We start from the raw sequence: 27,873 nt of genomic DNA on the forward strand, positions 1-27,873 counted from the left end.
CCAAACTATTTCTAAGCTGAAAATATATATTACGGTTTGCTTTTACACACATTTTATGGGGCTATACTCAAAAGCGGTTATTTTTTATTAAGATATGTTAAATGCATCAACAAATGTGCAGTTTTTCAAATCCTATAGAATTCAAACAGACACAAAAAATTGTAGAAAATCCAGTAGTCTGTGAGCTCACGCTACGCTAATTAATAAAATTTCAGAAAGAATTCGAAAATTAAAACAACAATTATTTTCGTAGTTGACGTTTTTTTCAATATTTTTCACAACTGTTTATGGTAAAAATTTCAACCCAGAAAATGTAATTTTAACGATTAATCAAGGAATATTAATTGGGAAACGTAATGTCGATTTGGAAAACAAAACTTATTACAGTTTTGAAGGCATACCATATGCAAAATCACCGATCGGGCACCTGCGATTCAGAGATCCTGTAGCACCTGAACCATGGTCAGGTGTTCTAAATGCAACAGGAACAACGCGAGTTTGCCCACAGCTATCGTATGAGAAAGACAATAGCGAAGATTGTTTATTGTTGAATATTTACTCAAAAATGGTAAAATAGCTCTTGTTAATCACTTATGAAATTTAAAAAATTTAAAAAGCCACAGACAAATTTTCCGGGTACGGAACCCTATACTCGCACTTGAAACGAAGCTAAGAACACTCTCAATTAAATTACCTTTTTGTTTAAAGCCTTTTCCAAACTGAGACGATTTTGAAGATCATCACCAACTTTTCATTTTTTTCGGGTACGGAACTCTCAACTCTCACCGGAAACATAACTGAGAACACTCTCCATTAAATTACCTTTCAAACGAAACATAAAAACAAAATCGGTTCATCCGTTTAGGCGCTACGATGCCACACACAGACAAACAGGCACACACACATAGCGATCAAACTTATAACACCCCTTTTTTTAGTTGGGGGCTTAAGTTCACAAATGATTTTGCCAAATATCTTTAATTTTCTGAATTTTTTTTTAGTAAAAGAAGTACATTTTTCAATTCATTCTTATTAAATTTGAATATACTGAGTTTTAATTGGAATTTGTTCAAATTATTTTTTCTGATTCAAAATTTTGAATGAGTTTCAATTAAAAAATGGTAAAGCACTAACAAATAAGGTGAAATACGAAACTGAATTCATTTAACTTGTTTTATACTATATTTTATAACTATTCACAGCGTTGAATTTTATCGGACTTTTCACCACCTTCACTTACAAACACCTGTGCCAATTTGTCCAAGTAAACTTAAATAGCTTTACAATGCCATACCAGGTAGAACTCAGCTTAAAATAAGCAGATTTTGTAAAACGTACTTTATTAAGTTGGTCCATTTGGGAGATGACTGGCTCTAAATTTGAAATTTTAAAATCGTTTTTATTAAATAAATTGAAAATGCAACGTAATTTTTCCAATACTTTCACATAAAACTATTTAAATTATTATTCTTTCAATATTATTTTACAAATTCATTACAAAAAAACAAACTCGTTCGAAAAGACATTTTTATCACTTCTTTAGATTGCCGCCTATATATCAGTAGTGCCAATTCAACTACAAAATAATTTATTATAAATATTCTGGTTTGTTCCACTATAAACTTAACAAGGGTGTCCAAGCGCACAATAGAGAGAGAGAGCTTTTGTTTTTTATATACAGTATGTAAGTTCGATATAAATGGAATGCAAGAAATGTAAATAATAATGCTATTAGAATATTATAAGAGGTAGTTTTTGCTATTTACATCGTTTTAAATAATGTACGCAAAAAACAACTATGTAAGGCATTGGTTTATTTTGAGCTGAGCTTTAGATAGCAGAAGAGGAATACTATATATAATTTTCTAAATTAAAATTGATTTTAAGAAGGAAAATTTGGATCCTGTTATGGTTTTTATACATGGAGGTGGTTTTGAATTTGGAGGTGTTAATTCGAATTACTCATTTATTTATGGACCACAGTTTTTTGTTCAGAATGACGTAGTTTTAGTCGAAATACAATATCGACTTAATATTTTTGGTAAGTAGTTTGTTTTTAAAACCAGACGCGCAGCAAACTGTTCTAACGGCTAGCGATGAAGTGTTTTTTCAAAAGAAGAATTTCTTTTTAGATCATTTTTCTAAAACAAGATACTAAAATAATACTTAGAGCCTACACGCTAAAGTATTACGAATTAAACTTTTTAGATATAAGAATAAAATTAACCGCGACCGTAAAGCACTTAAACCAGCTTTGGTTGCCAAAACGAAAAAAAATTGGCCAATTTACTAGCCAGAATAGTGATTTTGAAACACAATAAACAGTATGTTCCAATAATAAAATATTTTGAACAAATACACAAATAAACATAAATATCGTGATATCGAATGTAGAACAATAAAGATGATGTCGGCAGAAATATTTTTCAGAGAGGTCACCGATGTCTGGTGTTTAAAAATGACGCTTCGACCGCAGTAAGTTAGTCTTATTGGCTCACATTTTTGCTTTGAAACCATCATCGCACTTGGGAACAAAATCGATCATTTCAAAACTTGTTCTTTCTAATTTTATAATTTATTGTTCAATAATTACTATCATCCCCTACAGCTTTGCAATGAGGGTTGCAAAAGTGTAAAATTTTGTCTTTAAATTATTTTACCACTAAGCTGCTTATAATTTTACAACATAACTTGAATGAATGTCTCACTCGGGAAGATATAACTTACTTAAAATGAACATCAATTTTTATATCAAAATAGGAATATTTCACGTCATGTAGTTCTTAGTAATTATTACTTATCTAAGTATCCTTATTCCTAGACCTAAGATACTTCATAGTATTCCGATAGATAGCTATTTACTTTAGGGGGGTAGCTTTTTAAAATTTTCAAATTATTTACATTTTTGAATCTTTTAAAACAAATATTGGGTCATTTAACTATGTATTAAGACAAGCTATTCGGAATCAATAGCTCGGGACTCGTTAAACTCTTAAAAAAAGTATATTTTAATGCAAGTTAACAAATTTGGACTTATCTGCGTCTGTTTGCCTTGCTCTTCCCGAATCCCGAGTATTGAAAAATAAGTCGAAATTCATAAAATAATAAAAACATGACGTATTGATTGAATCTGTCTACATTTATCCTTATTCCTAGACCTAAGATACTTCATAGTATTTCGATAGATAGCTATTCACTTTAGGGGGGTAGCTTTTAACCATTTGCAAATTATTTACATTTTTGAATCTTTCAAAACAAATATTGGGTCATTTACCTATGTATTAAGACAAGCTATTCGGAATCAATAGCTCGGGACTCGGTAAACTCTTAAAAAAGTATATTTTAATGCAAGTTAAAAAATTTGGACTTATCTGCGTCTATTTGCCTTGCTCTTCCCGAATTCCGAGTATTGAAAAATAAGTCGAAATTCATAAAATAATAAAAAAATGACGTATTGCTTGAATCTGTCTACATTTAAAGTTTGATACCTTACATTAAAATATACTTTATTAAAGAATTTAACAAGTCCCGAGCTATACGGAGTTGATCCCGAAGATCTTGTCTTAATCTCTATATATTATAAATGCGGAAGTAAGGATGTTTGTCTGTTTGTTTGTTTGTTTGTTGTTTGTTTCTTACGCTTTCACGCTCAAACTAGCGAATGGCTTTTAATGAAACTGTACACCAATATAGCTCATACTTCATAATAACACATGAGCAATAATTTATAAAGATATATTACAAAATATAAAAATAAATACAATTTAATCTGACATTTAGATACATACTATTTTAAGTTTTTACACAAACCTGTAATTTATGGTTTAAAATGTTGATTATAGATGGAGCAGATCTGTAATCAACATTTTAAATCATAAATTAATGTATTCTGTGAAAATTTAAAATAATAATAATAATAATAATAATATTAATAACAATAATGGGGCTTAACCTCCGTTTCTCTAAATTTTGATGTGGGTGGAGTCAGTTACTTAGTTCTTATCCAAGCGACGACAATGTGATCAATTCTGCACTCCCATTAATTAAAAATTGTTCACACTGCCGCTGCCTGGATTCGAACCCGCAACCTAAGTCTAAATGCACAAACAGTGCAAAGCAAACGCCTTAGACCGCTCGGCCATTTAGGTTTTTTTTTTAATTTAAAATAGTAAATGTCTAACCATTCATGGCCAACTTTTCTGATATATCAATGAATTATGACTATTTTACATTTAACAAACTTGAAAACTGTGCACATCAAGAGAGGTCGAGGGTATAAAGCGATGTTTTTTACTTTTTAGCCCAGTGAAGCGGGCGGGCATCAAGCTAGTACATAGAAAAAATGAGAAATTTTAAATGGTTTGGAAACAGTTAAAGGCCAACCTTGCACTTGGTGCAAATAGATATCTATCGAAATACTATAAAGTACCTTCGGTTTAGGCATAAGAATACCAATGTAAATAACTATTAAGAATTAAATGACGTTAAATATTCCTATTTCGATATTAAAATTGATGTATACTCTTCCCGAGTAAATAATCTTCCCGATAGAGACGTGCATTCAAATTAGATTTGGATCTTCAAACATAGCTCCGTTATTTTTGACGCAAAGACAAAAAAAAAAAGAAAGCATTTTGCAGGAAAAATCAAGGCCTTAATTAATTTCTACTGTAGGGCTGAAAGTCCTACGAATTCGAGTTTTCTTTAAAAATGGTCTCAAAATGTTGGCCAATCATCAAAACTTATCAATGGTCACAAGCATATTTTGATAAAAACTGCGAAGACTTAAATAAATTATGTCTTATTTATTTCCAAATGTATGTCACCTAGGACGGCTTAGTTTTGTAAGCCATTATTTGTTATAACTATTGTGTCTTTCTGTTCGATAATTTTATCCAAGGTATTATTATTAAATTAGGGAAACCGACCATAAAAGTCTAGTCGTTATAGCAATCGTACATGTAGAATTTTTAATTGAAAAAACTGATAAGAATTAATATTTTGTTTTCCATCAACATGGTAGCTCGGTTTACTGTATTTTTTTCATGTTTATCCGATTGTTTGGATCTTTTTTGATCCAAACAATTTGAAAGTCATAAATTCGATATGGCATTAAACGATTTTGTTCAGGAAAATCTTGTACAGCCAATTTTGTTTTAAACACAGCTCCGTAGCTATCGCCAAAAATAGTATATAATTTTAAAGCTTTTTCTGTCTTTTTTTCGAATACATTTTCGACATAAACGAAATAATTTTGTTTATATTTTCATGCAAAGGTCAAAATTTGAATTTTTTATAACGTAAATCCAATCAATGCACTACAATTAAATATCAAAAAGGGAGAAAGGGTTGCATCTTTGAAATTTACCACAGTTGCTTATTAGGTTGTTACAACTTCGTACCAAAAAATCAATTTCTGAGGCAGGGGGATGTGATACATTGCAAGTTAAATAAAAACTTATAAAAAAGAGCCCCCCTCTTTTAAAAGGAGGAACTCGTTTGTTTCTTAAAATATGAACATTTTTAAACACCGAATTTCGACCTTCAACAGATTCTCATTTTTTACCGAAAAACAGGTAATTTTCGTCTACCAAATTTTGTTTATACCAATACTATTACTCGGTTTTTAACGTTAAAATTTATAAAGGCCAAATATAATAATATTTCTTTTGTTAAAGAGTAACAATATTTCTTGTTCATGCGCGGCCATGTTTTTTCCTATTGCTGACGTCTAGTGACAAGGAAATAATATATATAATGTAATATAATGGAAACGAACCTTTATGAAGATATTTTGGTATTATGTCATGTGCAGATTTCTATCCATGTCACCCTAGCCCCCCCACCATCGCAAACCTAAATTGGCTCAACCCAAAAAATTTTGTGCTATTTATGTGCTAATTAGTTGCTCTATTCCCGATTTTTGTGCTCCAGCCGTTTGGCAGGAATCGACGATTGAAATTGGGGGGGGCTAGGTTGACGTCACGCTAGCCCCCCCAAATCGTAATGACGACACAAATTGAAAAAGTGAATATATGAGAATTTTGTGCTATTTATGTGCTAATTAGTTGCTCTATTCCCGATTTTTGTGCTCCAGCCGTTTGGCAGGAATCGACGATTGAAATTGGGGGGGCTAGGTTGACGTCACGCTAGCCCCCCCAAATCGTAATGACGGCACAAATTCAAAAAGTGAATATATGAGAATTTTGTGCTATTTATGTGCTAATTAGTTGCTCTATTCCCGATTTTGTTGCTCCAGCCGTTTAGCAGGAATCAACGATTGAAAGTGGGGGGGGCTACGTTGACGTCACGCTAGCCCACCCAAATGGTAACGACAGCACAAAACCAAAAAGTGAATATATGGGAATTAGTTGCTATTTATGTGCTTTTAGAAACCGGTAAAACATTTACGAAAATGTCTACCGTTTACAGTGAAACCTATACATGCCCTTCCCCTACTACCACAAAAAAAATTCGTTCTATCCAAAAAATTTAGTGCTATTTATGTGCTAATTAGTTGTTCTATTCCCGATTTTATTGCTCCAGCCGTTTAGCAGGAATCAACGATTAAATGTGGGTAGGCTAGGTTAACGTTACGTTAACTCTGCCAAATCGTAATGAAGGCACAAATTCAAAAAGTGAATATATGAGAATTTTGTGCTATTTATGTGCTAATTAGTTGCTCTATTCCCGATTTTGTTGCTCCAGCCGTTTAGCAGGGATCGACGATTGAAATTGGGGGGGCTAGGTTGACGTCACGCTAGCCCCCCAAATCGTAACGACAGCACAAAACCAAAAAGTGAATATATGGGAATTAGTTGCTATTTATGTGCTTTAAGAAACCGGTAAAACATTTACGAAAATGTCTACCGTTTACAGTGAAACCTAGACATGCCCTTCCCCTACTACCACAAAACAAATTCGTTCTATCCAAAAAATTTAGTGCTATTAATGTGCTAATTAGTTGCTCTATTCCCGATTTTATTGCTCCAGCCGTTTAGCAGGAATCAACGATTAAATGTGGGGAAGCTAGGTTAACGTTACGTTAACTCTTCCAAATCGTAATGAAGGCACAAATTCAAAAAGTGAATATATGAGAATTTTGTGCTATTTATGTGCTAATTAGTTGCTCTATTCCCGATTTTTGTGCTCCAGCCGTTTGGCAGGAATCGACGATTGAAATTGGGGGGGCTAGGTTGACGTCACGCTAGCCCCCCCAAATCGTAATGGCGACACAAATTGAAAAAGTGAATATATGAGAATTTTGTGCTATTTATGTGCTAATTAGTTGCTCTATTCCCGATTTTTGTGCTCCAGCCGTTTGGCAGGAATCGACGATTGAAATTGGGGGGGCTAGGTTGACGTCACGCTAGCCCCCCCAAATCGTAATGGCGACACAAATTGAAAAAGTGAATATATGAGAATTTTGTGCTATTTATGTGCTAATTAGTTGCTCTATTCCCGATTTTGTTGCTCCAGCCGTTTAGCAGGAATTAACGATTAAAGGTGCGGAGGCTAGGTTTACGTTACGTTAACTCTGCCAAATCGTAATGACGGCACAAATTCAAAAAAATTAATATATGTGAATATTGTGCTATTTATGTGCTAATTAGTTGCTTCATTCCCGTATGATGCCTTTCAGATATCATCTGTGTGACAGGAAATAGTCCATTTCTTCACCACACAATTGTACAAAAATATTTCGCATGTTTTTGTTTTATCAGCCTTTTTAATTTTTTTTATTATGCTTCCTGTAGCATCGATGTAAATAGACACAGTTTCATTTGATGCATATGAACGATACACATCTAATTGAAAATTCGACCAATAATGCACAAAAAATGGATTTAATCCTATGTTATGAATTACATTTTTCATTGGTCCCATTTTCATTATTTCTATTGAACTAACCGGATCTTTATGATAATATTTTTGTTGCTTTGATTTGTTTTTTGCATTTCGTAAAACATTTGATTTAAACAAATGCGGAGGCTCAATTTTATCACCGCATTCCATTAAATTTTCTGCCATATCGACCATTAATTTTGCAACGCTCATTTCATCTAATTTTTGTGCAACCGCTTCCCTAACTGGATTTCTAAGGTAGCGTTTTCCGCAAAGATTCCCTGCACCTTTAATAAATTTACATTTTATTTTGGTAATTATATTTTCATTGTTATCGATATAACATTTTATTAATGACCCGCATTTGCATGTACCACGTGCAAACCCAATTTGCGCGTTCCTACATAACTCTATTCTTTTAAAATTGAATCCGCACGATAATTTCGTACATTCCCAAATTTTGTGGGAATAAGTTCATAACTATTACATTTTGTAAAAAAAATATATGTATATATGTAAAATTTTTATGTTTTATTGAATAAATTTATATTTTTCGAACCAGTTAAAATTAAAAATGTGTCGGGTGCTGAAACATAGCTCGAGAGGATTTTTCTATTGCAAATCGATACAATTTTAAATAAAAATAATATCAATTTTACGGGTACTCGGATCACAGCAATACAGATATTCGTGAATAATTGCGTAATCACAGCCGTTTCTCACATACCCTTTGATGACAACACTTCTAGTGGTAGATTTCAAAACAAATTATAAAAATCAAATTAATTTGAGTACACGTTATCTAAACTTGTTGGATTTTCTATATAATTAATTTAGATAGACAGATATTTAAATTCATTCTATACAACTCGATTATACGAGTAACCTATGTAGAGTTTGTGTAATAGTTTTAAGGTATGTAAATGTTTCACTGTAAAAAGTAGTGCCATTGAGAAAATGTTACAGTGGATACTCGGAGCAACGAAAAATCAACAAAATCACAAAAATTTATTAATTGAATTTGTATTGTGTTTAACATGGTGATGAAGCTAGCTTAACGTTTACCTGGTCCCATCGTGTTAAGTTATGGTCGTATTCTGCTAAACGGCTGGAGCAACAAAATCGGGAATAGAGCAACTAATTAGCACATAAATAGCACAAAATTCTCATATATTCACTTTTTGGTTTTGTGCTGTCGTTACGATTTGGGGGGGCTAGCGTGACGTCAACCTAGCCCCCCCAATTTCAATTGTCGATTCCTCCCAAACGGTTGGAGCACAAAAATCGGGAATAGAGCAACTAATTAGCACATAAATAGCACTAAATTTTTTGGATAGAACGAATTTTTTTTGTGGTAGAAGGGGAAGGGCATGTATAGGTTTCACTGTAAACGGTAGACATTTTCGTAAATTTTTTACCGGTTTCTTAAAGCACATAAATAGCACAAAATTCTCATATATTCACTTTTTGGTTTTGTGCTGTCGTTACGGTTTGGGGAGGCTAGCGTGACGTCAACCTAGCCCCCCCAATTTCAATCGTCGATTCCTGCCAAACGGCTGGAGCACAAAAATCGGGAATAGAGCAACTAATTAGCACATAAATAGCACAAAATTCTCATATATTCACTTTTTGAATTTGTGCCTTCATTACGATTTGGCAGAGTTAACGTAACGTTAACCTAGCCTCCCCACATTTAATCGTTGATTCCTGCCAAACGGCTGGAGCACAAAAATCGGGAATAGAGCAACTAATTAGCACATAAATAGCACAAAATTCTCATATATTCACTTTTTGAATTTGTGCCTTCATTACGATTTGGCAGAGTTAACGTAACGTTAACCTAGCCTCCCCACATTTAATCGTTGATTCCTGCCAAACGGCTGGAGCACAAAAATCGGGAATAGAGCAACTAATTAGCACATAAATAGCACAAAATTCTCATATATTCACTTTTTGAATTTGTGCCTTCATTACGATTTGGCAGAGTTAACGTAACGTTAACCTAGCCTCCCCACATTTAATCGTTGATTCCTGCCAAACGGCTGGAGCACAAAAATCGGGAATAGAGCAACTAATTAGCACATAAATAGCACAAAATTCTCATATATTCACTTTTTGAATTTGTGCCTTCATTACGATTTGGCAGAGTTAACGTAACGTTAACCTAGCCTCCCCACATTTAATCGTTGATTCCTGCTAAAGGGCTGGAGCAATAAAATCGGGAATAGAACAACTAATTAGCACATAAATAGCACTAAATTTTTTGGATAGAACGAATTTTTTTTGTGGTAGTAGGGGAAGGGCATGTATAGGTTTCACTGTAAACGGTAGACATTTTCGTAAATGTTTTACCGGTTTCTTAAAGCACATAAATAGCAACTAATTCCCATATATTCACTTTTTGGTTTTGTGCTGTCGTTACGATTTGGGGGGGCTAGCGTGACGTCAACCTAGCCCCCCCAATTTCAATCGTCGATTCCTGCTAAACGGCTGGAGCAACAAAATCGGGAATAGAGCAACTAATTAGCACATAAATAGCACAAAATTCTCATATATTCACTTTTTCAATTTGTGTCGCCATTACGATTTGGGGGGGGGGCTAGCGTGACGTCAACCTAGCCCCCCCAATTTCAATCGTCGATTCCTGCCAAACGGCTGTAGCACAAAAATCGGGAATAGAGCAACTAATTAGCACATAAATAGCACAAAATTCTCATGTATTCACTTTTTCAATTTGTGTCGTCATTACGATTTGGGGGGCTAGCGTGACGTCAACCTAGCCCCCCCAATTTCAATCGTCGATTCCTGCCAAACGGCTGGAGCACAAAAATCGGGAATAGAGCAACTAATTAGCACATAAATAGCACAAAAGGGGGGGCTAGGGTGACATGGGTCAGATTTCTAATTTTTTGTTCAATTAAAATACAAAATTTTTTTCTGGTAATAATAATTTTAGCCAAATCATAACTTACATTAAAATGTTAGTCGACATCCGATCGTAATAATCTACTTTTACATATAAATTTAAAAATTTTCAACAAACAACAACCTGGCTTAATTTGAGATAAAATTATTAATAATTTTACTCAAATCAGTCAAGTTATATAAAGATGTAGCCCGACATCCGATCGTAATAAGCTACTCTTACATATAAATTTAAATAAAGTAAAAAATAATTATAACAATTAGTCAAGAAAAATTAACGCCAAAATTCTCTAAATTATTTCCATATATAATTTGTTTTCCCTGAAACTAAATTGTTTACAATCAGTTCACTACGCTGAATTTTTATACATGCTATTTTAATAAACAGTCAGAAAGCTAGGTTATATTAATGTCTTTAATTCCATGTGGTATATGAGCTGCCATCTATGGCTTGTCGCCAACAATATTCTATACTGTCATTGAATAAGGTTAGGTCATTGACTAATAGTTTATACAAGAACCTTATTAAATTTATAAATTTTAGGCCGTGTTTTTATCGAAATTCCTATCGAATTTTCGAGAAATTTTGTATAAAAAATTGCTTATTCATATAACAAATTGTATTTAGAAGGGCTAAAGACTTTGGTTTTCACATTTTATAAACACGAATTTAAAATATTCACAATTATAATAACCTCACATAGGATCGTTGCATAAATTTGCAACATTTTTTTTTAAATTAAAATTTACAAAATTTAAGTCTTTAGCCCTTTGTAACCTCATTTTGAACATGCATGCAAATTGCAAATGAACATGCAGGTCATTTTATTGAGGGCAACATACAAAATACTTTGTTTCAAAAAATGTCAATAATCTTCATATGACTATAACCCCTTAAGCATCTAAAAATTTTTATCCAATTTGTAAAAAAAGTTACGTAAAAAATTGAAATCAATGAAGATAATTTTTCAATTTTTACAAGGAAAACAAAACTTATAAAGAACTAGCTACATTACGATTGCATGAAGATGAGAAGTTTAACAGCTTGTAAATTTTATAAAATTTGACAACCTCCCGATAAAAGAGTTCAGATTGTTCATCCTCACTTCCATTCCCCTCCCATATCCCTTTGCGTCGGGGGTTATAGTTATGTAGGTAATGTACATATCATGCTCTTTTACTCGATACCTTACTTGGGTATATTTGAAAATAATTGATTGTTCATCCCCACTTCCCCCTCCATAACCCACTTGCGCCGAGGGCAAAAATAGATAAAAACCATCTTGTAAGCGGGTTGTATATCGTGTAAGAATTTTAGCTGAATCGATGCAGAACTTTAGAGTTTTAGAAACGTAAACAAACCAACATAACATTTATATATATATATATATATATATAGATTTTATTTTCAATTATAAAAAATTAAATTTACGCACATTTATTTCATGTTGAACCCTTGAAAACCTTCAGTAACGAAAAAATTTATATGCAGGTTTCTCTACAATACTGGAGTAAATTTAAGCAAAAAAAGACTGTTATATGGATTAAAAGTTCGACCAGCGAAACTTTGGGGTTTTTTTTTTCACATCAAAATAAGTATTTTTTGAAATTTTTTACTTTCGCGGAGTGGTGCAACATGTCTAACCATCAAAATGGCGTCAAAAATGGAATTTTTTTCAGAAATATTATCATTTTTATTTTATATTCGCAAGAGGAGACATCGGTGCATATCCAAATTTGGTAGGTTTGTAGTCAATGTTAAGAACTACTCCTCATATTTGGGGGGGGGGGGGTTTCGCCGCTTCCCCTCCCAGTTATAAATATATGTATACATACATATGGTAAAACTGTTCATTTGACTGTAACTTGAAAATATTTGATTGATTTTAATGAAAATAATATCAATAGTAGGTTTTATTACTTACAACTTTCGGTTAAAATTTTAGCGAAATCTGTTAAATAGTTCGGCCGAAATTTCCAATTTAGTGAATTGTTTAAAATGGCTGCCATTTTATGCCATTTTGTCCTACGAGGTTAAATTTTTTTTTAAATTGTAGCATTTTTTATTATCTATCGATTTTATAATAATTGGCTTACCCGTAAAATGACTCCTTGATCCATATTTCTGCGAAAAACGGAAAATTTAACACTTTCTGGAAATAATTGTTTGGAGGGTGTATGGACTGGCTTGGGGGGGGGGGGGGTTTTTGCTTTGGCTTCAGAAAACTATTTTTAAAAAGGTCTATATGGTTTAAAGCAAAATTTTTAAGTTTTAACCCCCGCGCTGTTAGGGGGAAGGGGTGTATGGAATAAATGTATCTTAAAAGATTTTAAAAAGAGGTCAAAATAGTTTAAAATGCTAAAGTAATCGAAAACAGATGTTTTTATTAATATAGCCCTTTTTACAACATCCACCCCTCCCCCTTCCGCTTTCTTTTTTTTTGCAAATTCAAAATTTGTATGACGTATAAAGGAGTTTTTGAGGTCGCTGATCTCCCCAAGCCAGTCCATACACCCTCCAAACAATTATTTCCAGAAAGTGTTAAATTTTCCGTTTTTCGCAGAAATATGGATCAAGGAGTCATTTTACGGGTAAGCCAATTATTATAAAATCGAAAGATAATAAAAAATGCTACAATTTAAAAAAAAATTTAACCTCGTAGGACAAAATGGCATAAAATGGCAGCCATTTTAAATAATTCACTAAATTGGAAATTTCGGCCGAACTATTAAACTGATTTCGCTAAAATTTTAACCGAAAGTTGTAAGTAATAAAACCTACTATTGATATTATTTTCATTAAAATCAATCAAATATTTTTCAAGTTACAGTCAAATGAACAGTTTTACCATAGATAATAAATATTTATATTATACTATAGATAGGCATCTCTATCATCACCAAGGAAACTTGAGATTTAGTTCTCACTCTGTTCACCAGACAGCGCTTCAATCAATTGACCGCCTTTTTTAAAATACTCAATGCCAAATTCTAAATACTTAAATTTAATTTAAATTTTTACTTTTTTTTTGTTTTACTGTTTTAGAACATGTTTTGGTATCAAATTTTTATTTGAAATGCTATCAAATATCTTTTTTCCAAATCATGTGCTTAAAACAGTAAAACAAAAAATAATTAAATATTTTAAAGACAAAAAAAACGCTTTTAAATTATAAAATAAATTTATTAAACAACTAATCTTTAATTGTGTTTATACTTTTATGTCTAATTTTATATTTCTTATATTTACGTAAAGCTAATTTTTTAATCCTATCAGTAGCAAATCTTAAATCTATTCCCCTCAAAATATCATTTACATTCCGAACCCACACCCTTGTATAAAATAAAAACATTCTATTTACAATTAAAAATTTTAAATCGTGTTTCTTACAACTAAAATTAAAACTAATAAATGTTTGCATCCGTGTTTGCATTTTCCAATCTTTTAAGATATGTTTCATTTTTATCTTTCAACTTTCGAGCAAGTTTTAACATATCTTTCGCAATATGGTAATATTTTCTTACTGTTTTCGATAGTTCTTTCACCCTTCTCACATTTCCTTCTTTTAGTAAATACATTTTTTTCTTCAAATCTATGAAAATAAAATATAGATTTTTGATAAAATAGAAAAAAAAGAAACAAGGTTGGCAACAAACCTATTTGAAACGCAGGTCGAATTTGTTCTTCTTCGATATTTATGGCCATAATCTTTCGACTCGTAGAAGCAATAGGCGATCCTAAAAATTGATTTCATTTAAATTTGCCGTTATTGATAAAAATTAATTAAAAATTTTTTGAACATCAACTAAAAAACTCATGTTCTTTATACATAATATTATGATTTTAGGTGTCAAATAGTGAAAAAGTACAAAAGCTCCTAAATTTCAATAACAATTCCATTTTTTGTGATTTAATAAAGTATAATTGAATCCAAACAGATTGTAAATGAGCACAAAATATGCCCTCTCATGAAAAATCATACAGAATTGGATGGTGGTTCGCTATCAAAAGTTCTCTTTTAAAATAAACGCTAATAAAAGCTAAATTTTCCAAGCGTTTAAGGAAATAAACTTGTGTTTCATGGCGATTTATTCAGTAGACATAACAAGTTAAAAAATTCATTAATGAATATTTAATATCTCTTTAGGTTTTATTTTTATTCTCATAACTATATTTTTATATTTACTTTTTAAATTATAATTGTTAGTATCTAACAATTAAATTCACTCACCAGGTCGTTTTGATGCAGTTTTGTTCAAATTTATGTTCGAGGTCTTTGCATGTAAAAATTGTGAACCTAAAATAAATAAAAATTACCTTATAATCAAATTGTGTCTACATTCGTGGTTCCTCTATAAGACCTACATACAATAATAAATTAAACATACGTTAGTTACATAAGGATTTTAACTTACTACTTAAGTGAAGGCCAGGAAAAGCATTAGGCTTTAAGTTAGTTCGCAATTTTCCTGTTGATGCCTGGAGTTTCATTTCGAAATGTAAATCGCAGACACGATAGTTTTCACGTTTCGAGTATTCGATGTCCGTTCGACCAATTGCTATTGTCCAATTTTTAAACTTCTGAAAAATTAAGTCTTTCAAGAATATTTCTATCCAAGTTAACAATTTTTGTACTTACTTCAAAATTCTTAGGAATCACATGTAAACTAATCCTTCTGTGTTTTTACACAACCTTTCACACAACAATGAAAAACCATCTTAATATTTATTTAATTTTTAATTAATATTTTATTTGACACTATTTCAGATAAATTTTTGTATTAGTCTGTCAAATTTGACCAGGCAACTATGATCAAAATGATTGTAGAAATTTAGAAAGTTTATGTGATACACACAACGTTTTTGTAATATTCATTGCCTATACAGTATAAATTAAGAACTTGATCTACAGTAGTGAAATCTGTTGAACAGAGTGATAAGTTTTTGGAACTCACATGGTAAAAACAGTTCAAGTTTCTTATCTATATTATAATTAGTTGTCTATGAGTTTTACCATATGTATGTATACATATATTTATAACTGGGAGGGGAAGCGACGAACCCCCCCCCCAAAAATATGAGGAGTAGTTCTTAACATTGACTACAAACCTACCAAATTTGGATATGTACCGATGTCTCCTCTTGCGAATATAAAATAAAAATGATAAAATTTCTGAAAAAAATTCCATTTTTGACGCCATTTTGTTCATTTTGTTAAAATATATCTCCTTAAGGACCCACAATATAAATATTTAGCTAGATTATAAAATTATTAATTAGCTAGACCGGTTTCGATTGCTTTGGCAATCCTCTTCAGTAGCATTAAACCTCTTAAAATTAAAAAGTCTTAAAATTAAAAAATATTTACAAATCCGAAAAAACCGCATCAACCTGAAACAAATAATAATAAAATATTACCCTTAAAATTAAAATAAAATTATTTACCCGATTATAATAATAATAAATCTTTATGTTACACCCTCTAAAATAATGTAACTGCCTGCTTTCACCTAAAACACAATAAAATATTAAAATTAATCCTAAGATAGGATTATCGTTATGAATATATAAAAAAACCAAGGAATTAAGCCTGAAAATAAAATATAAGATAAGAAAAGTTGTAAATATAAAATCACGCAGCAATATTGAAACGGAAAAATACAAACTACACTTAATGCTGATCAAAGATCTTAACGAAAAGGATTTCCAGAATTGGCTATTATGGTACCGGAAAATCAACGAAATCATTGACCACAAAATGGAGCAGACATATGATCGACACAACAAGAAATTGTTATCGCTCATTTCAATTCAACAACCCAGGGCAAAACAAATGACCAGCAATGACAGGAGGAATGATAATAAACCAAGACAAACAGCCATGCATGATCAACTGAATATAGTTAAAAACATATCAACAAAGGAACTTTCAACGGAGGAACTGCAATTATTAAATAAAGGTCTCAATTTTTCTTTGAAACCCCTAAAAACACCGATCATTGACATTATCGCCGACGTAGAAACAACCATCAAAAGAGCTCCAGAAAGTGTAAAGCACCAGATCAGGAGAAACGTTTTACCCATCCTACGACCAGAGGAAAAAGAAATCAACCATCATATAACTCATCACAAAGCTGTAAAATCGCTTACGGAAAAAGGAGTCACGATCACCAAGGCAGATAAAGCTAATGCTGTTGTTGTTTTAGATAAAGAAGATTACATTCGACGGATGGAAAAACTATTACGGGAAGGACCATATGAACGTGTTGAGAAGGATCCACTCCAAAAGAACATCAAAGAGGTAAAAGAGGTGATCAAACAATGTCAGGCGCTGATTGGAAGCAGAGATCGTTTGAAGTTACAATCATCAAACCCACTAACTTCTAGATTGTACGGATTGCCGAAAATTCACAAGGAAGGAGATGGTATGCGGCCCATTGTATCCGGGATCAACTCACCAACATACAAGATCGCGAAATGGCTTGTGTCAGAATTTAATAAATTCAACAAGCCGACAGGTGATAGTGTCTTGAATTCTATGGAACTCATAGAAAAACTTAAGGGTGTAAATTTAGTAGATGGGGATAAGTTTGTATCTTTTGACGTAACGGCCCTTTTTCCTAGTGTGCCAATTAATAAAGCGTTGGACCACCTGGAGGAATGGTTGACGGAGAACAATGTGCCTGAACTGGAAAGAGGAGAATATCTCCAATTAACCAGATTATGCATGGAACAAACTTATTTCCAATTTAATGAAAAAAAAAAAAAAAAATTTTATAAGCAGGTACATGGAACCAGTATGGGCAACCCATTGAGCCCTTTTTTAGCAAACATATTCATGTCAAGATTGGAAAGGAATTTAAAACAAGCAGCGGAGTATTTCCCACAACATTGGTATCGTTATGTAGATGACATATTTACAATTATAGATACTAAGAAAACGAGCGTACACGATTTTTTGGAATTTTTGAATAAAGCGGAACCCAGCATCAAATTCACCGTTGAAGAGGAGCAGGATGAAAAATTACCATTTTTGGATCTCGAAATATCCAGAGATAGCGATAAGTTGGCGTTCAACATTTACAGGAAACCGACAAATGTAGATAGGTTTATTCCAAAGGACTCCTTTTCTCATTGGAGCCACAAAATGGCCGCTTTTAATTTTCTTGTTCACAGGTTAACAACATACCCATTATCAACAACAAACTACAAGAAGGAATTGGATTACATAAAAAATGTGGCGGTACTCAACGGATATTCAACGAACGTAATTGACCAATTATTGAAAAAGGCGAAATGGCGGAAGTCCCTTAAAGAAACAACAACATTGTCAACGGAAGAACCAGTCCTAAGAACTTCTTTGACCTTTTATGGCAAAAAAACCAGCCAAGTATCTGAGGCCATGCAAAAATATAACACAAACCTACAAGTGGCATATACATCGAAAGGGAAATTGAGGTCAATGTTATGTAATACGAAGGATCGTATTCCAAACAACAAAAAGTCAGGTATATATAAAGTTGATTTCGCAGATTGCTTGAAAGGTTATATTGGCCAAACAGCCCATTCCCTTAGCGTACGCTACAAAGAGCATATAGCGCATTTCAACAATAAAAGGAAGGAAAAGTCATCAGTGGCATGGAAACGGGACATCAGATCGGTGAGATAAAGTTGTTAAAATTAGTCAACAATCCATCGAAACTTGATGCCTGCGAAAGTTTGTACATCAACAGAATGGGAAAGAACGCTTTGAATAGCGACAAAGGTCCAGTACCATTCTCTGACCTGTACAGCCTATGTGTAGATGCCAGCGAATCAACAAAGGTCGGCCAGCCATTGGATTCAAATAAAAGAACCAATCAAGGGCCGGTACCTCAACAAACGAAGCATATAAGACAAGCGAAAATCACCAAATTTTTAACAGTTAACTAGAGTACATGTGACGATTAAGTTTATTGCTTAATTATACTTGTGGTGTACACTTTTTACCTGTTTTATTTTGAATGATGATCGAAAAACAACACAATTTGGGCAGGGTTTCTTTTAGTTACCTGTTTCATTTGTGTTGTCTCGAGATACGATATTTTATGCTATTTTTCAACTTTTTTATTTATCTTTCCTATTATTATTTTTTTGATTTAATTTTTATTTTTTTTTTTATTTTTGTCTATCATTTTTACTTAATTTGATTTTTTGTTTGTTTCAGTTTGTCATTTGGTAAAAATTTTTTATTTTTTCAACTTATTTTCCTGTATTTTTATTTGTTTTATATTTTTTCTTTATAATTTTGCTCACCTCAATTTCATTTTTTTATTTATTTTATATTTTATTCTGTTTTAGGTACACTAACTAATAACTTCTTCTGTTTTAGGTACACTAACTAATAATTTCTTCTGTTTTAGGTACACTAATTAATAATTTCTTCTGTTTTAGGTACGCTAATTAATAATTTCTTCTGTTTTAGGTACACCATTTTACTTCATTTGGTAATACTTATTCTATTGTTCTTTAATTAATTCTATTTTTATTTTTTATTTTTGTTTTTAATTTGCTTATTTTAATTTAATTTTATTTTGGTTTGTTAAAGGTTTTTCTAAATTCTAATTATTTATTCTGTTTTAGGTATACCGAGGATAAAAATTTTTAATTTGTTGGTAATCTAATTTTCTCTTTATTTTTATTTTTATTTCTGTGTTTTTTATTTTATTTTTACAACTTTTCTTATCTTATATTTTATTTTCAGGCTTAATCCCTTGGTTTTTTTATATATTCATAACGATAATCCTATCTTAGGATTAAAACTTAATATTTTATTGTGTTTTAGGTGAAAGCAGGCAGTTACATTATTTTAGAGGGTGTAACATAAAGATTTATTATTATTATAATCGGGTAAATAATTATATTTTAATTTTAAGGGTAATATTTTATTATTATTTGTTTCAGGTTGATGCGGTTTTTTCGGATTTGTAAATATTTTTTAATTTTAAGACTTTTTAATTTTAAGAGGTTTAATGCTACTGAAGAGGATTGCCAAAGCAATCGAAACCGGTCTAGCTAATTAATAATTTTATAATCTAGCTAAATATTTTAATTGTGGGTCCTTAAGGGGATATATTTTAACAAAATGCATAATACAGCCCACAGAAATGCTCATCTTAATTTGAATAGCCATTTTGTTGGTTAGACATGTTGCAACACTCCGCGAAAGTAAAAAATACTTATTTTGATGTGAAAAGAAAAACTCCAAAGTTTCGCTGCTCGAACTTTTAATCCATACACAAGGCGTAATTTCACTCTACTACAAATGAATCAACCTTTATTCGAAACTTTTTTTTTTCAAAAATGCAATCCATATTAAATTCTTATTAGATACTTCGATGCGCGCAACTCACTCGTCCTTTCTGTCTTGCAGAGCTTCAAATTATTTATAGTAAAAGCTTTGCGATAATGTTATAGGATTTTTGAGCTTTAATGATTCAAAATTTGGTATACCTGGTAACGCCGGATTAAAGGATCAGATAATGGCATTAAAATGGATTCAAAGTAACATAGCCGAATTCGGTGGTGATCCAAACAGCGTGACAATTTTCGGTGAAAGTGCTGGTGCAGCATCTGTTAATTTATTATACTTATCACCGCTCGGTAAAGGGCTATTTCACAGAGCTATAGCTCAAAGTGGCGCACCAACCAATCCATGGGTAACAGGTCCGAATAAAGCAACTGAATTGGCTAATGTGTTAAACTGTCCGAATGGAACCGTGGATGAGATCGTTGATTGTATTAATAGTACATCCATGGATCGTTTAGTATCTGTTGGGCTACGTAATTTGAAAGCAAGAATGAAGCATGCGGTAGGTATAATTCATTACAACACCTAAAACTAATCATAGTTCCGGTGAGTAGATTCTTTTTGAAATTTTTCTGCAAACAACGATGGTGAAAAGTCTACCTCGATATAATGAGGCATTAATCCTATGTGACACATTTTTCAAAATGAAAAATACACTTTTTCCAGTTTTTGCACTTTATATCGAAACTATACAAAGACCATTCTATACATAGTGCAAGTTGGCAAAATTCACTGTAAACTTTATCGTTTTCTCACCTTTACGGAAAAAACTGAGGGAAATATCAAATGACAGTCATAAAATTAATCCAACTTTCAATGTTTTTCGATGTCGTCAAAGTCAGTAGACCAGCGAAATTCTTTTATAATCGTTTGACTTTTTCAGCATCTCAGAAATGGGGAAATGTTTGTCTTTACTGCATTGACAATTGAAAATGGATGTTCGAAGTCTGCCTTAATTACTAAAAATCCACAAGAGATAGCAAAAAATGGAGAGTTTAACAACTTACCAATTATGATGGGTTATATGGCCTATGAAGGTTATTTATTTGCAAGAATGAATCCAGTAAAACCAGACTTTATCGATGCTAGGGATTTAATTCCAAAGGATATAAATATTGATTTAAATTCAAATGAAGCAGTGAATTTGGGAAAACGAATAAAAGAGTTCTATTATGGAAATACCACACAATCTTATGAAAATATTGACCCATACATTGATGTAAGTACAAAGATTTCTCAAGGTCACGGCATACACTATGATTTTTAAGTAGATTTCATCCAAAAACAAATAAAATATTAAGGAAGAACGTAGGTATATATATCATCACCTATCGATATTTTATAAATATTATTAGCATTTATTACTATATCGAATATAAACACGGTGTTCTATAATTGATTGCAGAACGTTTGATTTTCTCAATCAGCTCATAAAGACGAAGATAAAAGTTATTTTCCAATTTTCGATTGGAGGCTTAATTTAGGAGACATGGTTATGGAATAAATTAAAATATTTCTTTATTCTATCACCCAATATTAGTCAGAAAATGGAAGAGACCTTCAAAAAACTATAAAGTGGTTTAATTGGGTTTACTTGTATTCTTTATTTAATTATAAATTATTTAACTTTTTTGAAGTATTCGGTTTTGCAAAATGAAAATATCACATTTGATCAATTGTAACTTGGACAGCAAATCTTATAGATTTATATTTAGGATGTTATCAGAAACCCTATTGTTCCAATTTTTACCTGTGTGCCAGATCAGAGATACCGCCACCCACTTTTAATCACTTTAGCAAGCGTAAGGTAGACTCAAATCCCCGTCTGAGCTCCTAAATAGATACATGGAAGCCCTAAAGTACTGCAGTAGGCAAACCACGCAAGCGTGATTTGACTCCAAGTTAACGCAGACGGGCGACCCATTTCGATCTCCAAGAAAGAAACTCTTTCATTTCCGAAAAATTATCATCCAATTACATGCACATATACTCACAACCATACTTACAACCATAGAACCTGTGTGGCAGATCATATAAGAGCAACACGGTGCCACGTGAGGTATTTCCGGTTGAAATGATAATCTTCTTGTTGACTGATATACTGGTCCAAGGATCTATCATTATCAACGCGGCCAGAGTAGGACCAGGGTAGATAAAGAAAATACACCCCGATATCATCAGATGCATCGAAGAACTGTTGCCAATCTGGTAGATTAAATTTACCATTCGATTTGGTACACTAACAAGTCGATAACGTTAGACCGCTTCTATTACTTTCCTTGCGCTTGCAAGAAGAACCCAATTACTGTTGTGGTCCCCGACAGATAGAAAGCAGCAGATAACTCATGTATTCTATATGAATTTCGTCTCGATAAATGTGCCGTCAGTCAGTGTAAGGAGGGTCTCTACAGTGACACAAACTCAAGATCCTCTCTGGTAGATTGCACTCACATACTTCTGTATCCTGAAACTACCTCCCTCGATATTAAAGAGGACGAAATGTTCTGTTCATCGAATGTCGCCAGGACAAGATTGTTATATAAATATGATCATGAGTTGCAGGGCAAAGGAGTATTCTTCTTTTCTGCAGCACAACATACAGCGTCCTTCTCTACAAGTTTCCACTTACCTTAATTGTGCCAACCAGAGTATTTGCTACCGTCAAATTGACGTTAGTGTCTCCCCATTGATCTCTAGTTGGACAACAAGTCCGAAACAGGTGGCTACTAATAATAATAAAAACGTTTATTTCTTTGAATATCGTATCGTACAGCGACTATAACAAAAAGGCGTTCAAAAATACGTAAGAACTAAGTAAGAACTAATATTATTCTAAAAAAAAAAAAAAAATAATATTATTCTAAAAAAAAAAAAAAAAACTTTAATATGGTTGTTTTATGGCCGTTTTTTGTACCGATTGAAAAATTGTATAATTGCCACTATTATCACTTATCATTTAGCGCCCCGCCCCCGCATATCATAAAGCCCCCGCTGGGGGATCCAAAGAAGAAAAAAAGATAAATTTTTATCCTTTCCACTGGGAAGTTAATCGTGTGGACCGTTCGGCTCGCACCTAGTCCGGTTTTATTCCGTAAGATCTGCATGGAAAGGGACAATAATTTCAATTAACAAGATCTTGTTTGACTATTACTGTTGTATAAAAATTTCAAAATGAGCATTCTTTAATTAAAGTAAATAAATAATGAAATTTCCTATTACGGGAAAAACAAGATCCACGCGGAAAGCGTTAATAAATACCAAAATGAATAAATATAATAGTTCATATTCGGGCGATAAAGGATTTACACGGTAGGGGTCAAAAATATCAATTATAAATGACATTTTCCATTACCAGTGTATACAAATTTTCCCGAAATTACCTTTTATTCCAATCGATAAATAATATAATTTCGTAATCTGGGGACAAAAGATCCACCATTTTTGATAAACATTCCCTTTTTCTTTCATTTTATTATGGCATCTGAACATAATTAATAATAAATATTAAAAAATCCAGGATCAAATCAAAGCACAATCTATATATATAAAAAGAGAGTGTTTGTTTGTATGTCCCCGATTTTCCCTAAAACTAACCATTGACCTTCGGTAGGGGATTATGTCATTGGGTAGCCCTTAGGCTCCAATTGTGAATAACGGAGTTTGGTGGGGGTGGAATTAAAAATGATCTGGAAATTCATAGAAAATAGATTTAAAAAATAGTTCTAATAGTACAATAGGCCCCACTGTCAATAGTACAATTTTCACTAGATGGCGCTACTGGCGCAAATGTCTTTCGATTTTTCTCGAAAATTCTGGAATGTTCCATGGATTTCTATCGAATTTTCTAGAATTTTCTCGAACATTCTGGAATGTTCTATGGATTTCTATAGAATTTTCTAGAACTTTCTCGAATATTCTCGAATGTTGTATGGATTTTTATTGAATTTTATCAAACTTTCTCGAACAATCTGGAATGTTCCATGGGTTTCTGTCGAATTTTCTAGAATTTTCTCGAACATTCTGGAATGTTCTATGGATTTCTATCGAATTTTCTAGAATTTTCTCGAACATTCTGGAATGTTCTATGGATTTCTATCGAATTTTCTAGAACTTTCTCGAATATTCTGGAATGTTCCATGGGTTTCTATCGATCTTTCCCTTACTTTTCCGTACACAAAGAGAGTGTAGACATAATATTGGGATCGGCCAAAAAAATCTTACTGTTCCGTACACACAGAGAGAATTAACAAAAAAGTCTTTCATTTAACAATTTTGATATTTAAATGTGCAAAAACAACCCAGCAAAGCGGGTTTAACAGCTAGTATTTTTTAATTGTACGAGTATAATAAATGAAAATTTCGTTACTATTCCAGGTAAGGAGATGAATTTTTGATTGTTGAGTACATTAACAATCGGAATATTTTATTTAATTTACTTTTTAGATTTGTACTATTATACTCAATGCATAATTTGAAATTTGAGATCTTGCACCTGATAGTCCAACACCAAACGTCCTATAGCTCGAAAAGTATGGGAATTGAAAAAAAAAATTCAAATTAAAGTTAAAAGGGAGAATATATTGATCCCATATGATAGATAAATGCTTTATATGGATTAATGCAATATTAAAAGAGTTATCGACTGAGATAGAAAAACCTGTTCATTATAGAGCTATAAATCTGAAGTGAGAATACTGAATACTGAGAAATCGGCCAAAAACATTTTTTCAAGGCGACGCTTGATGCTCCACCGCAACCTATCAGCATTCTGTGATTTTATAGTGGTACTAAACCTTATTTTAAAAAAAAATGGATAGGTAATTTAACTTGGATGGGAATTTACTGACCATTTAAAATAGAAAAATTTGGAAAAAGTATTTGCACTGGCAATAAACACTAATTGCCCAACATATAATTCTGCAGACTTAAAGAAATTATAATTTATTATAGAAAAGACATTTTAAATTTAAAATAATACTGATTTAGCAACAAAAAATTACTAACTAAAAATTTTCTAATTAGCATTTTTCCTCTGAAGATTAAAAAAAGATACGCTATATGGCAACAATGGTTTGGGGGGGGGGGGGTATAAGGCCTTTGATGTTTCCGTAAGACAGAATTTAGATCCTCTTCAACACAACTCTTATTTTTACGATCATTGGGAATCTAAAAAAATATATGAAATTAGCTCAATATATTTAATTTTGATTTAGTGTGGAAGAGGATTTAAATTCTGTCATACGGAAATGGAAAATGCTTTGAAATATCCCCCCGTAGTGCTGCCATCTAGCGTATCTTTTTTAATCTTTGGGGGACAAAGGCTAATTATATTATCAAAATATCAAGTTAACAAAATACATAAAAGGGGGATAAGAAATTATTTAACAAGCGGTCGCAGCAAAGAATTAATGGTATATCTTGAAAATAACATAATTTTAGTTCATGGAAAATTGAATTGTTTTCTTCAAGACATTAAAGTTCATATTCGTAAGAAATTTCATTGAAAAATGATTGAATTAAACGAAAATTGATCAAAGCGTTATTGCGGTAAATTATCAAAGTTAATAAACTTGTAAAAAAACAATTTAAAGTGAAGGCCCTCTGCAAATGTTCGCATCAATTATCTAACAGAAACAAGGAAATTATTGCGCATGTGCAAAAATAAATTCAAATTCTCACTTACCTACTTCTTAACAAAGAATGTTTTCCGTTAATATCTGAATGAATATAATTCATAAAAATTTAATATGTCCATTTTTCTTGTCCGGTATTTTGAATGAGTGATTTCCCATTCTTTGACTCTAAATCTAAAAAATCAACCTCTAGCCACTAGAAGAAATTTAATTTATCAACATATAGGATGGCTAACACACTACATCTCGATCGAAGTGATCCAATTCCTTAGGTAGTAACGAGTCCAAATTTAACTCCTTGTGATTTTTATATTTGTAACCATTATTTTACAAATTGTTTTTTAGCTTTACTTTATTTGTTATCCCAATTTCTTATTTTTATTTTGTAATATCAGTTTAACAAATACAGCCGTTGATTGCATTTATTTCTATTTACTAATCTCTACAAATCATTAAATACACTTCAAACTATTTATTGTTTATAACAAACTAGCTGACCCGGCGAACTTTGCATCCGCTTCGATCGGATACCGTCCTAGTTAGTTTATGACCGTTAAATTCCTAACACTGTATTTTAGTACATAGGTTGCTCTTCATTTAAGTACCTTGTGATACACGACATTTTTTGTTTTATTATCAGGCGCAAAAACAAACAACGCAGATGGTCTTCCGACCCGTGAATGCCACGTATAATTGACCATGGGAAAAACATGAATGTTCTAAAAAAAGTATCCTTCTCCTGGCTCTAAACTACCTCCCTGCCAATTTTCAGCTAAATCGGTTCAGCCGTTCTTTAGTTATAAGTGGAGTAACTAATACGACTTTCTTTTATATATATAGATTTAAACTAATCTGCAACGAATAATGTAAATACAGTGTTTTCAACGATATTTGGTACCTCTCAGTATGAATCTCGTTACAGTTAAACATTTTTAGAAAGGGAACGTCTTGAGGAAACTTTTCTTGAAATGAGCACACCAAAAAGTGTATCATAATTTTTTAGCGTAATGTTCTCTGAAATTAAATTTAATTAGATTAAAAAGTTCCCTAGCCCGAATGCCGTACATTTTAGACACATAATTGACTGAAAAAATTTGTTAGACATATGATCGGTAGACAAATTATTGTAAAAATCCCTCAATTTAGATTTATAGGATTCGTGATTTGTATTTAATAATTGAATATATGGTTTTATTGTACATTACTCACTCTGATTTTAGTCGATTTTCTTTTTTTCTTTCTTTTTTTTTTTTTTTGCTATACTACAAAATACAGTACACTTGTTTTGAAATGACCCCCCTTCCACTATTTTAAAAATACAAATGTTTTAGAGGAAAATATTTCAAAATAATTCGAATATAATTAAAAAATTATTACCCCTATTTGAAAATTTATTATTTCAACTTTCTTATTTTTTATTCTACTTACTTAATACGGATTTTTTATTGCAGTTCCTAACCGATTCATTGTTTGTACAACAAATCTACAAATTTGCAAAATTATACTCCACAAAAAGTGAGAACGTGTACTTTTATCAATTTGATTACTGGACGAAACTGAATATGCAAAATGTATACAAACTAGAGACCACTAAAAAACTGGTCACACATTTTGACGACATAGCATATTTGTTTTATAACCCCTTTAATGAATATACAAAAGAAGATCCGAATATTCAATTGGGTGTTTACCGACTGGTAAAATTATGGACAACATTTGCTAAAACTGGAAATCCGAATTCACCAGAGGATCCATTACTAAATGTGACTTGGCTTCCGATAAAATCTACTAACTTTAATTATTTATATATAAATCCAACATTAGAATTAAAAGTTGATCCAGATAAAGAAAGAATGCTATTTTGGGAAAATATTTATGCCGAGTACGAATAGCGCTGCTTAAAAATTCTGTTTTCATTTTGTAAAAAAAAAAAAAAAATAATTAAATAAATGGTTAATGTAATTGAGCCAGGAAAGAAATTGTAAACCCTCTAAACATTTTTACGTTTCAGACTACGTACATTTCTGTAACTATAGGAGATTTAATCAGCCCGATATGATAACATTAAGGAATGAAAAACTGACACCCTTTTTACCAAAGAAACTTATTTAGAGTACGTT

At 31.9% G+C, this 27,873-nt stretch overlaps 1 protein-coding gene and 1 long non-coding RNA gene across 2 annotated transcripts; one reads left to right on the top strand and one right to left on the bottom strand.

Annotated features, from left to right (window-relative positions):
• The first annotated feature begins 289 nt into the window (after positions 1-289).
• On the top strand, positions 290-27,645 carry LOC123294654 (juvenile hormone esterase-like). Its single transcript, XM_044875754.1, has 5 exons — positions 290-568; positions 1,888-2,041; positions 20,228-20,622; positions 21,004-21,339; positions 27,205-27,645. The coding sequence occupies exons 1-5, from the start codon at positions 566-568 to the stop codon at positions 27,643-27,645; spliced, it is 1,329 nt and encodes a 442-aa protein (XP_044731689.1). The 5' UTR covers positions 290-565.
• Positions 14,299-15,045, bottom strand: LOC123294951. The gene is made up of 3 exons (XR_006535136.1): positions 15,003-15,045; positions 14,428-14,508; positions 14,299-14,363 (listed from the first exon to the last, which is right to left on the bottom strand). It is a non-coding gene; the product is annotated as an uncharacterized LOC123294951 (long non-coding RNA).
• Positions 27,646-27,873: the final 228 nt, after the last annotated feature.

Source organism: Chrysoperla carnea, chromosome 3 (assembly GCF_905475395.1).
Source record: "Chrysoperla carnea chromosome 3, inChrCarn1.1, whole genome shotgun sequence".
NCBI lineage: Eukaryota > Metazoa > Arthropoda > Insecta > Neuroptera > Chrysopidae > Chrysoperla > Chrysoperla carnea.